Source organism: Manacus candei, unplaced genomic scaffold (assembly GCF_025592945.1).
Source record: "Manacus candei isolate 608988 ecotype Guabito, Panama unplaced genomic scaffold, ASM2559294v1 h1tg000014l, whole genome shotgun sequence".
Lineage (NCBI taxonomy): Eukaryota > Metazoa > Chordata > Aves > Passeriformes > Pipridae > Manacus > Manacus candei.
Genome location: NW_026138062.1, coordinates 47835805 through 47849179, shown reverse-complemented (window position 1 = coordinate 47849179; position 13375 = coordinate 47835805). Strand labels below are relative to the sequence as shown.

At 37.0% G+C, this 13375-nt stretch overlaps 1 protein-coding gene across 22 annotated transcripts in view; it reads left to right on the top strand.

Moving 5' to 3' along the window:
• DLG2 (discs large MAGUK scaffold protein 2) overlaps positions 1-13375 on the top strand; it is a 1004454-nt gene that overhangs the window by 563130 nt on the left and 427949 nt on the right. For 2 of the 22 annotated variants that reach the window (XM_051779223.1, XM_051779218.1), the window contains exon 1: positions 11675-12270. The exons of 18 other annotated variants lie outside the window; for them this stretch is intronic. In XM_051779223.1, the coding sequence (XP_051635183.1) occupies positions 11953-12270 (318 nt within the window). In that variant the 5' untranslated portion in view covers positions 11675-11952. Of the gene's footprint in view, positions 1-11672; positions 12271-13375 lie in introns of those variants that run through there. 2 more of the 22 variants (XM_051779215.1, XM_051779222.1) reach the window with 2 other exon arrangements.

Sequence of the window (13375 nt, the reverse complement as noted above, 5' to 3'; positions counted from 1 at the left end):
AACCCCAAACCTAAAACCTAAACTCACCTGCACACTAATCTTGGATGCTTGATTTATTTGTGCTTGATAATTAAGGATTTGCTTGTGAAGCACGTGAAGTGTATAAGAAAATTCATGTTGACATCAGCTGCATTTTTTGGTGGGTTTTTTTGATCTTACTGCAAATTAGACCTGAAGCTTTCAACTTCAATAGTGAGAAAATTAGGCATATGCAATGACCATGGGTGACAATGTTATTTTAAATGGCTTCCCCAGCGGAACATAGAAACACTGTGGCAGAAGTGGGGGTCAAAGCCAGCAGTCACAGGAATGATTTAAGTTTTTTAACCATAAGATCTTCTTGATTATCTGCATGCACTCTCTCTTGTGGTGCAGATGAGAGAGAAGTCTTGAAAACCATTTCATCCGGATAACCTTAATTTAATTCCAAAGGAGAATGCAAAAACCCCCATATTCCTAGTCATTCCTGAGATATCACGAACTGTATATTTTCTTCAGATCAAGGAATATGCTTTGCTCAGTTAAAAGTAGGTGCATATGATGTTCCATATGGGTAAGTGACTCTAATGATCATTCTGAAAAGCTTAATCAGATGACAAATATAACATCTGTTTACATATCTCCATTAGAGATAACTCACATTCTTTTCAAAGTCACCCTCAGGGTCTGGGAAGATAATATCGTGGTTCATTACTGGAGAAATTGAGGAACATTCTTTTTGTAGTTAACATCAATAACTATAGAATTGCAAAAGTTCTTGTAAAATATGGAAATTACCATAATCAGAATGATTTAGAATCTGATGGGATCTGGCTCTAGAAGCAGAAATGTGACTGTAATGAAGATTGAAATACTAAGGACAGATTCTGAACTTCTTTTGACTGTTTAAATATGTTGTTTATTTGCATAAAGGGAGGGGGACAGAGCTTTAATTCTCTGCATCTTTTCATTAGTTGTACCCAGTGCAGTGCATACATGCTGAAGTATAGGTCTGTGCATTGTTCAATGTTCAGCCCAGTTTTGTTCTGGTCGTGGTGTCATTCAGCCATTTGTGAGACAGGGTTAGAGTTAAAAGTCAGAGCAAATAGAAGCCTTTCCTCTATGAATGAATTTTGCTTATTATAAATTGACTAAGTGGGTTTTAATGTCACACCAAGTTTCTAGATTTAAACAATGAGATGAAATTAATTACTTTTCAGGACTGAAACCTAAGTGGGTCTAAGTTGTTGCCTCATGAATGCTATGATATGTTTACATTTTGCAGGTGAATTGATAACTTTTGTGAGAAAAAAATGTAATTGAAAATAATTGTCACATTGACAGTGTTGGCTATCTTGTGGGGACCATTTTCCTTACATGTTAGTTCCTTTAAAATATCACAGTCCCAGAGAAACCCCATGTGATATTTATTCATCTTTTTGCTGTGTTTGAGCCCATTGGTTTATGCTGAGCCCTCTAGGTCACTTGTGAAGCAGAGTTCTCTCCCTAATCTCCTTTGTGATGACTGTAACCTGCTATTAAGGTCGTACTATCAAAATTCTTTCATGTATCCTGATATACACCATTTCCAAAGTGCTCCAAACTTGTAGATTCATTGTTTCACAGTTTTCTAGATGTAGGATAGCCAAAACAAAGAGATTTGAACATTGCAAACGAGATTTATAAAACAATACCTTGTTTTAAGCTACACTGGCATCCACTTCCTTCCCTCAACAAATGAATACCCTGATCACTCAGTTGAGTCCTATAGTGACATTTCTTATTTCCATGCTGGACCCACACTGAGAGCAGCAGTCTGCCACAAAGTTATTCAAGTAATTAGATGGGAGATGAATGGCATTCATGAATTGGCGGCAGAGACAGAACAGGTGGTCCTGGTGAGCACCAAGTTGACCACAAACCAGCCTTTGCAGCAAAAGATGCCAACAGTCTGCTAGGCTGCAATAAGCTGAGCCAGCAGGATGGGGGAGGTGATCCCCTCTGTTAAGCACTAGCTGGTTCCTTCCCACCCTAACTATTTAGGGATTCTGTGAACTGGGTCTATATGAAAGTATGTGCACTGTCTTTGGGTTGCTGACATGGGTAAAACAGAAAAGCAGAGCAGCTCAATTGGAGCTCTTTTATTTGTTTGGTAACTTGTGAGGTTTCCAAAAAGCATATTTTTGACTGCCCTTAAACTATTTACTAATTTCAGTAGATTTTGCTGAATGTTTTTTAATCTGGAAAAGGTTCTGCAGGTGCCTCAGTTCATCACACAGGCAGAGGTTCAAGAAAACCAGACAGTGACACATTCTATATATCGACTGCCAGTCACCTGTCCACATAGACACATAGAAAATAAAGATGTGTGCCCAAGCATTTCTTGTACTACAGTAAGGACAAGTCAGTTTGGTGACTTCAGGTTGGAGATGAAGTGCAAAGTAAATGTCATGGAATTTATTGATGTTACTTGTTGTACCTAAAGAAGTATAGTAGATTCTGAATGTTCTGTGGCGCTATTAAAAAAAAGTCTATAATGATGAATCAACATAATGAATACTGGAGTTTTGATTTGTTCTTTTGTTTCTGTCAAAACTGAAACGTATCTTACAGTATTTATTTGTCTGTGTTTTGATGCTCAGAGAAAGGAAGAACATGAAACAACTTTCAGTCTCTCTTTTAGCAAAGCAGTTATGGTAGGAGTCAGATTCTGGAAGATGTGTGTTTGAGAATAGGAAATCAATGTAAAGTGTGTTCAGCTTTAGTTTAGAAGTGACCAGGACCATCAAGTCTTGGTTTAAAGATTTTTATTTTTTAGGATTAACATTTATAGTCTCAGAGCTCTGCTATCACATTTATTTGATCTCTTCCATGACACATTTAAAGTAGAGTCACAGGCAATTCAACCCATAAGTAACTTTTATCAGCCAAAAAGAAGCTAGATAAATTCAGGGTATAAGTATCTGATTGCTAGGCTATTGCTATCAATACTAAACAAACTAAAATCAGTTTATGCTACGATGAACTCAGGCAAGACATCCTGCACTCAGTGTCAGACTTTTCCTACTAATGGTGAGATCAGTTTTTTTGTCTGTGCTGTATCCTCTTTGAGGACAGGCATCTCAGCACAAAGGGTCTCATCACTGTTGGCTGGGATTATCTGTTTTTGCTGGACAATTTGACCAGGATCCTGCGCTGAGATACACTGAAGAGTGAAAAGACTTGATTTTAGGTCTAGATAAATTGGTTGAGTCACGCCTAGAGTAAACTCAAGAGTGTCTGTTAGATTCCATGGCAACCTTATCTTGGGTGAGAGCCTCAATACATGAGCTATTGTGGGTAATGACATCCTACTCCCAGTAGTTTTGTAAATATAGCTTTTATTTTGCTTTCCTTTTTTGAACAGGTAAATCAAATACAATGAGTCATGTGTTAGTTGAAGCAGAAGACAGCCTATTTCAGTAAGAAAAAATATTAACTTTTAATATTGATTTAATATGAACCTCTGTTTTAATTGGGTGTGTAGATTACTTTTGGATGGCAAATACATATATATTGGCAAAACACTGCTGACATATCTTTACAAAAGCTGTCTGTCCAAAGAAAAGTGAATCTCAAATGCTTTAGAAGATAAAAAATAATGAAGATGAGTGAAGGTCATAGAAGACATTCAATAGAGAAGTTACTTGTCTGGCTTTATGTAGATAATTGGTTTTTGAATTTTGCTGCCAAAATTCCATCTATACACAAATTATTTTATGCCTGTAAAAGTTTTGTAAATTATTTTGCTATGATGAGACAAAAATCTCTGAATATTTTCTATATCTACACTGGTTACTTTCAACTTGCAACACAAACAGAATTTGTAACTCAAAAGTATGCACGTGTGTCCTCAAATATCACAAAACACATGGGAGCAGGTTTGAGGAATACATTCAGTGCAGTATCTCAGGGTGCGGCTGCAGTGCAAGCTGCAAGTCGAGCTCTGGGGAGTGGGAGCCGGAGCCCAGACGAGAGGCCATGAGGTGCCAACCCTTTGTGTAACAAGAGGCATGGGGACCTGTGGCTGATCCAGGCAATCACTTTCCTTGATATCTTTCTACACTCTTACTAATGCAGACGAGTACATGGTTTACCTTAATTATTATAAGGGCACACTGCTGATTCCTGTTCAAGTTGTCCATGAGGCTCCCCAACTTCTTCTCTGCAAGCCTGCTTCCAGCCAGTCAGTCCCCAAACAGTTCTGTTGCATAGGATTATTCCTCCCAAGGTACCAAACGTCACACTTCCTTCCTTGAACTTCATGAAGATTCTTTCAGTGTACTTCTCCATTCTGTCAAGATTCCTATGAATGACAGTGATGCCTATCAGTGGATCAACAACTCCCTCCAATATGTGAACTGTGAACTTTTTAATTTGTTCTGTAACCTCCCAATGGACTGACATTAGGGAGACCATAATTTAGTTCCCCAGATCCTCCTCTTGCACTTCTTGAAGATAAATATGATATTTGTGGTTTTCGCTTATCAAGATGCCTCCTGACACCACAGCCTTTCAGCAAGGAGAGAGGTCTCACTACAATGCTGTCAAGCTTCCTAAGTGCTTTTGGATGCATCCCATCCAGTTCCATGGACTTTTGTGCCTCCAATTTACTTAAGTGATCTCTAGCTTCATATTCCCGTCCTGGACTGCACTACTCATTGTAGGGACTAGGGAGGCTGGAGAGCTGACCTCACCTATGAACACTGAGAAAGCAAAGTCACTTCACAACAAAGGCTTTTCCATGTCTTTGTCATTATGTTCCCACATTTCCCTTTGTCTTCCTTGTGGTGCTGCTGTACCTATAGCAACCTTTCTTGTTACTCATCATGTCCATCTCCAATTTTAATTTCAGCAGCACTCCAGTAATTCTCTTTCTAGAGAATTTAAATAACAAAGACAACAGAGTTGTCAAGTGTCTTTGTAAGTAACACTATATGCTCAGTTCCACTATTCCAAAATATTTTCTGAGAAGCACTAAATATTAGAAAATTCAAGTCATAGTTCCTTTTTTCTTCCTAATGATAAATTTTCATTGAACTTTCCCTCTAAAACTTTCTGTATTGCTTTCAGAAGTCAATATATTCTTGAACTGAAAGAAATATGGAACAGTGTTGTTGATATATGCTCCTTTTTCCTGTTGTAATTTTTTGCAATCATTATATCTATTTAAGAACATATTTAGAAACAGTTATTTTGGCATAAAAGCAACTCACTAATCAGTCATTAGTCATGAAGGAACAAAATTATGTTTGATTGAAATGGTAGATGAACATGTCATCATGAACTAGTTAAAAATACACTTTCACATTTCTGTAAAGTTTTATTTTTAATAAAGATTCATGCACTGTGTTTGGTGGTTGTGGGACAAAAAGTCACAAAAAGTGCTGTCCACTCTTCCAGAGTTATCTGCCAATAGCACTGTTGATTTTTCTTAGGACCATCCAATCTATATCTATTTGTTTGTTTATTTATTTATTTATTTTCATCTCTTCAGCTGTAGTTATATATACATTATAGAAGAGTTATAACCATAGCTTCTACCAAGGCTGCCAAATTAAGTCTTGTTTTATCTACAGACAGTGAGTTCCGTGAACTAACAATGCACTTTAGAGGAACACTTTTTTATAATTATATTAATTGCTTACCATATTTTTTCCCATCTCTTTCTTTGGTCTTTCCTTGAGACAATTAATATTATTCTTTTTATGGAATTCAAAAAATATGTACACATAAATTATTTTTATGCATAAACTGGAATCCTTTGTATAAATGAAGATACTGGTGCATCATACTTTTTTTTAAATAATCATCCTTACAATTAGGTCTTCTCTTCCTAAAACTAACTATGAATAGCAGGCTGTGTTTAGATCCACTGATATAGAGAAACTACTTTTTATCTTAACCATTAGCTTGCTTTCATTTAAATGTACACTGCTAGCCACACAATTGTGGTTTGTGTAACCTGCCTGTTATAATGCAGATAACACGCACTCTAGAATTCTACCCAGTCCATCCCACATTAAGTTCAATAACTTCTAATTGTATCAAAGCAAAGAACAATGTGTTCAGACCTTTGAGGTCACTTTGAGGTGCAGATAAGATGTAACATTATAGATGCTCCAAATGTCAATAGATGGTTTTTACTCTTCCAAGTAATGAAGACTGATACTAAGAAAAAATACCCAAAATATATACGGGCATCTTATGTGTAGACTGACTGTGTTTATGGGTAAAATTCATTATAAAGCCCCGAAGGGTTCATTTTGCTTATATATCACCCTTTCTTGATTCAGGTACCGCCCTTGCCATATAAATACCTGGATATAATTCCTCTACAAAAACACACCAGGATATTTCTGTGTGAGAAATATTTTTAGACATTGTTTTCAACTGAAATGAAATCTCTGGGGTGGCCAGACATGGACTGTAGAGAAACAAGACAGATTTTCATTGTTTTTTAATATCCATCAATAAGTTATATTCCAGTCAAATGGTTTTGCTTTTGTTATGAAGTTATATTAGTTAAAACAAGTCTTGGTTTTCCAAAGGCTGAAGAGGGAGGTTAATAACTTAAATTCTTGGTAATGTGTGCTATAAAGCTTGTCCTTTTTGCCTGTGCTGTGTGATCACATTTTTCTGCTTTCCATTCATCTGCAGTAGAAACTTCTAACTGGCCCATAATAAGGCAGTGCCAGAACTGTGCCAAACTGTTTAAAGATATATTACAAACATAACACAAATAGCTTAATAGGGAAGAAAAACTTTCTCATTGTCTGCTCATAAATTCAAGATAAATTCTTTCAAAATAACTCTGATGGAAAGTAATCGGTTAGAAAGAAGATATTTTAATAGGCACTGTACCTAAAAAAGACTACCTAGTTGGCTAATTGACATTTTTATTTTCTACATGGATAGCCAGCACTGGAATAAAAATTCTAGATTGGTTATATTGTCCCCTTTCTTTATACAGTTGATCAATACGTGTATTTTTATGTGACTGCAATGTGACTGTAATAAAACTCCTGATTAATTTATTCAATTAATATCTCCTGGGTTTTTATGGGATACTTTTCTGCTTATGTTGCTGTCTGGATGGAGACCCAGTATAGTTGAATATCTCTTTCAAAATCAAAAATCACCTGTCATAAATAGGTACACCCCCAGACTCCCTGCCATCATGGCAGTACAAGGAGGAGAAAAGGTCTTGGCTCTGTGTAAGCATGGCTTAGCAATAACAAAAACATCTCTAAATTAACTCTATCCCAGCCAAAACCAGCACCACACCTCTACCTGAATATAGCAGGTCTGGTAAAGGAAGTCTCTGTGTGGCCAAGGAAATGCCCCTGTATTTCACTCCTCTGAAATTTTATGGTTCTTTGATTCACTTGGATGTGAAATTGGTAAACCTGCTACCCTGTTCTCCACCAGCTTTGACATGATTGACTTTGACTTAATATTCCCAGATGAGGGTTGTTTTCTTCTCTTGATATAGTTCCCTTCCAAACCCTTGTCATTTTTCTTTTCCACTGTACCTTGATTTCTATATTATTGTCCTTATGTTAACCCTAGGACATGAAATGAACACTGAAAATGGATATGTTTGTGTTTGTAATTCCTTAAGATTTTCTAGCCTCTCCTAAAAATGAAAAGAACATGCTCTTGATCACAGAGGCTGATCTGTTGTGCAGGGAGCTGCCTCTCAGTGCTGTGCTGGCGTTTTTGTGTAAAACTTCAAAGACTGAGACCCATCCTGTTGTTTAAAGGATATGGGGATCATATAACTTTTTTTTTAAGTAAACAAAATATTACTCTTAAAAGCCATTGATAGATCTCCAATGAAACTTCCTTAATGGTGAAATTTTTAAATACCACCTTTTATTAAATATTTCTTCTGCTGCTGTTTATTTTTGATTTTGTAGTCCTGCATGCCTCTTGCCTTGCACACCTGGAGGAAGAGATGAGTAGACAGTCCTGAAATAGAAACTGAGCTATTTTGCTGTTTTATTTCAGCTGTGTTCTTCCCCAGCCCTTATGTTCTGGTTTCAGTTGAGTTGGTTTTTTTTCATTTTATATATGAATAATTATGGAAATCAAATTATATGTCCAGCAATGAGTTGTATCAGGTCGGTTGGCTCCTGACCTCATCCTGGACTAATCACAACCATTCCTTCTAGCCCATGTCACCACTGAGATTGTTATTTCTATACAAACATAATTGTTCTTCAGCAACCAACCAACAAACCAAACAAGTTGTAAAGAAATTGAATTTTACTTATATCAGTAGCCTTGCTATCATGTTAAAAATTGTTCTCATTATTCTTCTTTCATGAAAAGTATTTGTAGAAATTTAGGATTGCTAAATAAGTTGGTCCACTCTATGTTTATTACTCTTATTCTTCTTTTATTCTGTATTTTTTATGGTTGCATAACATTGCACTATTGGTTGGAGGGAAAAATCTGTTACTACATCTAAATCATCTTTGCCCATGATTCTAGCTTCCCTTCCAGAACTCTATTAATAATTTTTGTTTCCCATATGTACTTTTTGTTTCCCATATGCACATTTTTGCCTGAAGCAAACTATTCTCAGCATTTATTTTTGGTGTATGTCCAACATTACTGTAATCCAGTTACAGTTATTTGCTGGTAGAATATCAGCTAAACCTATTTCCTCCATTTTGTTATGCCTACTTAATATTTTAAAAAGAAAATTAGTGAGATTTTTCCACAAAAGTACTGGGTCAAACACAGTTCACATCGTGTATTGTACAATATTCAGTTTTGCTTTGTGCACCAGTTACTGTCAAATTAGGATGACAGTTGGGCATGTGGATTTGAGCCATGTGTTAATCCAAGTTCATCCAGAGGTGCGTGCCATCCTCTCTAATACAATGGCTCAATTACAGTGGATGAAATTGCATTATCTTTTGAATCCATCTTACCATGTTGTCTGGCAATTAGTTGCACATATATATCCCATATTCAAGTGTTTTTGTTGCACATAGGCAGTGACAACCTTTAAAAAATTGTTGAGAGTAAAATCATTTATTTATAGGATTTTTTCATTACAAATTTTGTAGTGTGCAATAGCCTAGAAATGTTGGGTAGGTTAAGGGTAAGTTAAATGGTGTCAAATTCTTTTAAAAAAAAATAAAACTTTTTCCACATTCTGATAAGAGGCTGTTTCAAATATACTGTTTTAACAGTGTACACATAAGTGTTACAGTCAAGAGGATGCCTTTGCAGTTCTGCATTGTTCTGGTTGGGATGAAGTAAGGTTGCTAAAAGGTCATCTACTGCTTTAAAATATAGGATTGGGGGGGTTGTGATAGACATTTTAGTGCATTTTAGTGGTACAGATGACTTTAACCAACATTTTGTGTATAGGTGGCCTGCAGACTGTGTCTGGTCACAGAATGTGTAGATTCTTTCCACTCCTCAGCCCTGGTGTAGGTGTTGCTTGCCCTTATATATATATATATATATATATATATATATATTGTTTCAAGTGGCCTTTTTGAAATTTATATGTGAGGATTTTTTTCTTTAATTCTGCAATTATCCAGATTTCTCCAAATAGCTTTGAAAGATATATTAAAACTCTTTTTTTTTTTTTCAATTCTGACTGGCATTTGAGAAAGATGGAATAGCATCAGTATATTTTGGCATGAACTAGGTAGCTTTCTATGTGACAAAAAGGCTGATAGTCTTTAGGTGATGGACACTGTTAATACAGGTCAACAATGGTGGAAATGAAAACTGAATTTGACCTTGTTAATGTTTTGTCTTATATATATGGTATATAAATAAGTATGTTACAATTTTTTATATATGATATATAGCATCACTTAATGGTGATATATATATTTCTTTTAAAAGAGATAGTCCTGCTGGAAATGATGCAGTAATGACTTGAATTGTCTTCTGGTAGACATGTTTTTGGGTGCTCATGGTTGAATTACCTTTGACCACTAGAGGAAAGCAGCTTTCTGGACAGCTCACAAACCTTCACTTCTTATGCTTGAGTATAATTATAAAAACATAGGTCCAATCTTATGTACCTTCACATTTACTTTACATGCAGCAATGATTACCTTGTAGACTCCCTTATCTCAGACTTTTAAGTTCTGGCTTCCACATCTACACTTGCAATTCAGAAGGACATTAATATTTGTTTTTCAAATTTTCAGTTGGATTCTTGTTATGTGAGAGCATATGGTTCACGATTTTGTCTTTGCAGTGAAACTCTGAACAAACCTTGCATTATCACATCAGCTTAGTATAGCTGGGACAAGCACCTTGAATGAAAATACAGTTAAAACAGATGGAAGTTTCACATGTGGCAATTTGAATTACAATGTTGTCAAAATATTTCCTCCATTGTTAGAGCATTGCCATAATTTTTTTTTTTAATCAAGAATCACTGCCTGGTCTTATTGTTATGTATTTTAGCAATGTCTAAGCTTTGAGGAATTTTAAATTAGCAATTTCGGAGGAATTAAATTACTGAATCAAGTTTTTTGCACCAAAGCATTTGTAAAAATTAATTTATCTCACTTGAAATTATATTTGCAGATTGTCATAGTTGTCACTTTGAAATCTTTAAAAGTAGATTTGTTTTAGACTTTGGAATGGTAAAACTATGTATATCACAAATCTATTTTAATATTTTGTATACTTAAATCGTAGTTGTACACCACTAAAGTATTCTATCACACAGTATTGTTTGTTTTTAAAAATCAATTAATTATTTTCTGTGGATAAATGTACGTGAGATATGCTTAAGTTAAAAGAAAATCTAAAAAGCCCATACATATATATGGGTCCAAGATCCACTGAGTCTTAAGGGCCTAAGGACCTATGTACCTGAGCCTGAAGAATACCCCTGAACCTCTCCAGATGCTTGGAATAATAAGCCCAAATTTATACACTTTACACCCCTGTCACTTCTATGAGCAAAAACCAAAAAGAAAATACTTACAAATAAAAATTTCAGGAAAATTCAAGGAAAAGAGATAGTATTAGTAAGAAAAACCGTAGAGGGGACTTGCAGAAAACTCCGTACAGAAAGTTGTTGGCAAGCAACAAAGAATTTGTAAGGGGTGAAATACAGAGGAAAAAAATGATACATCAATCAGAATCTTGAAGACCTTACACACAAATAAATATATTCACATCTACATACATAAGATGTTGGAGATTTGTTAATTTGCGGCATAAATTCTTTCGAGGTGGCTTTATTTTTAAATTCAGCCTCCTGCTCTCTCTGTTATGTTTACGCACATTGGCTTATACACATTAGCACATACCGACGTTCCCGCTGTGGTTTAGCATTTAGGGCAGATAACATTCCTCCCGAACTTGTCATTTGCATCTTCTGATGCAATTTTGTTGACAAGGTCTTTTCAGGCATGAAGGGAAAAAAAACCACTCCAGCGTCTGTTTGGATCATTGGCAAAGGAGTATCTTTTTCAGTACTTTGTCTAGATGCTATTTTCACCAGAAAGCACTTTGCCTGTAAAGCTTATACATATAAATGTGCTTCAGCAGGGTGCCTGTGACTTGTGTCAGGGTCAGCTAGAAAAGAAACTAAATCTTCCTGAAAATTACAAGAGTGGTTTTGTCGGATTTTTTTTTTTTCTTCCCGTGGTTTGTCATCCAGAAAGGGATGCAGGCGTGCGTCCCAGCCACGCAGAGCATTGATTGCTTCTGCCTGCAGCGGGGATGCTGTCAAGTCTCTGCGCGAGTGGAGTCCGGTATTGACACAGAGCTGCCCAGCGCTGCCCAGCAGCAACTCCCGCTGCTCCCTGCTCCCGCCATGCCCTGCCGCTAGCTGCTGACAAGGGGCTGGACAGGCCCCGCCACAGGACCTCACCTCTGCCAGGAGAAGCACTTCCATGCCAGGTGGCCAGAGGCAGCCCTGGGTGCGCCATGCACGCGCACCTTCCCAAGCAGCACAGCTGCGGCAGGGGGTCCGAGGGGTCGGACGGAGGCAGGAGTGTGCCTCCCGTCGCCAGGGATGCCCACTGCGCCTGCCGCTGGCACCAGCATCCTCCGGGCCTCCAGTATAGCTCTCAGGCGCTTGCCTCCTGGGGACCTGGCGGTGCCAACCAGAGCAGGAGCAAGTTTGTCCCTTTGTGGAACACAGTGCGGAAGAGCCCCCCTAAATCCCCAGCCAAGCCCCAGGGCAGCCCTGGGCAGTGGTGGGCAGAGTGCGCCTGTGCCCACGGCTGGGCCCCCCCGGTGCAGGTGAGCTGATTCTTCACTCTCCAAGCGACTTAGAGGATGCTCCAGGGAAAGAAAGTGAGGTTTGGTGGTGTCGACAACTTTTTGTGATATGTTTCGATGTGTGTTTAGTGGTTTATTCTGGAAATTTTATGTGCAAGTGCAAGCTGTTGGGTGGTGATCTCTGTGTTTGAATATTACTTCTCTGTTACCTGTGAAAATTGTGGGGTCCTCCTGGAAAGATTTTCTTGTTAAAGTGTTTTGGTTTGTGCCTCAAGGTTCTACATACTTTGTATTCTATTATGCTGTATAGTGATGATGTGTTTATCTCCCCCGTGTAATGGATTTTGCCTGCTTCTGTAAACAGCTTGTTTTCAAATATTGCATGAAGTTAAAAAAATATTTTAAATAGAGAACATGGGAGAGGGTTGTTAGATTTACTGATAAGAGAAAGTGTGACCTGTTTCTCCTCTTTGGAACTTCAAATGTAACTGAAATCTTTAATAAACATGAAATAGCTCTTTAGCTTTCTCAAATCTATAGATTTTTATTTAATGTCAAGGCAGTGTAATGCATAGACCATGCAGGGTCTATGATGTGTACAGATACCTTGTAAGCAATGAGACTGAAAATGATCACACACCAGGTAACCCAGCACTGTGAAATAGAAATCACAGTGACACTCGTATGATGGTTAATATTAAAAAGCATTTACACTACCTGATACATGTTTTGATTTCTCCCTTAGGAAGCTTTAAGCTCATTCAAATGCTTTTGTTACAATTTCACCCTAAAAAACAGAATTTATTGTAGAAATAAGTTTTTGAAATATATTTTTATGTAGTATACACTAGAGTTTAGCTAACCTCAGCTCACACTGAACATGTGCACCCTCTCTAGAGATCAAATCAATTTTCATGGAAATGGTTTTAATATATTTTCACTGTACAGAAAAGCAATAAGGCAAAGTATTGTCAGATAATGTTGCTGTACTTTATCTCGTCTGATGGTCTAAAAACAGTGATCCTTTAGTGACTGAAAATGATTGTTATATATAAAAAGCTTCATTTTTTTGCCTCTAATCTAGTATCAGGTGGAAAAACTAAGCTTTCTGTTATATTTTTGAGTG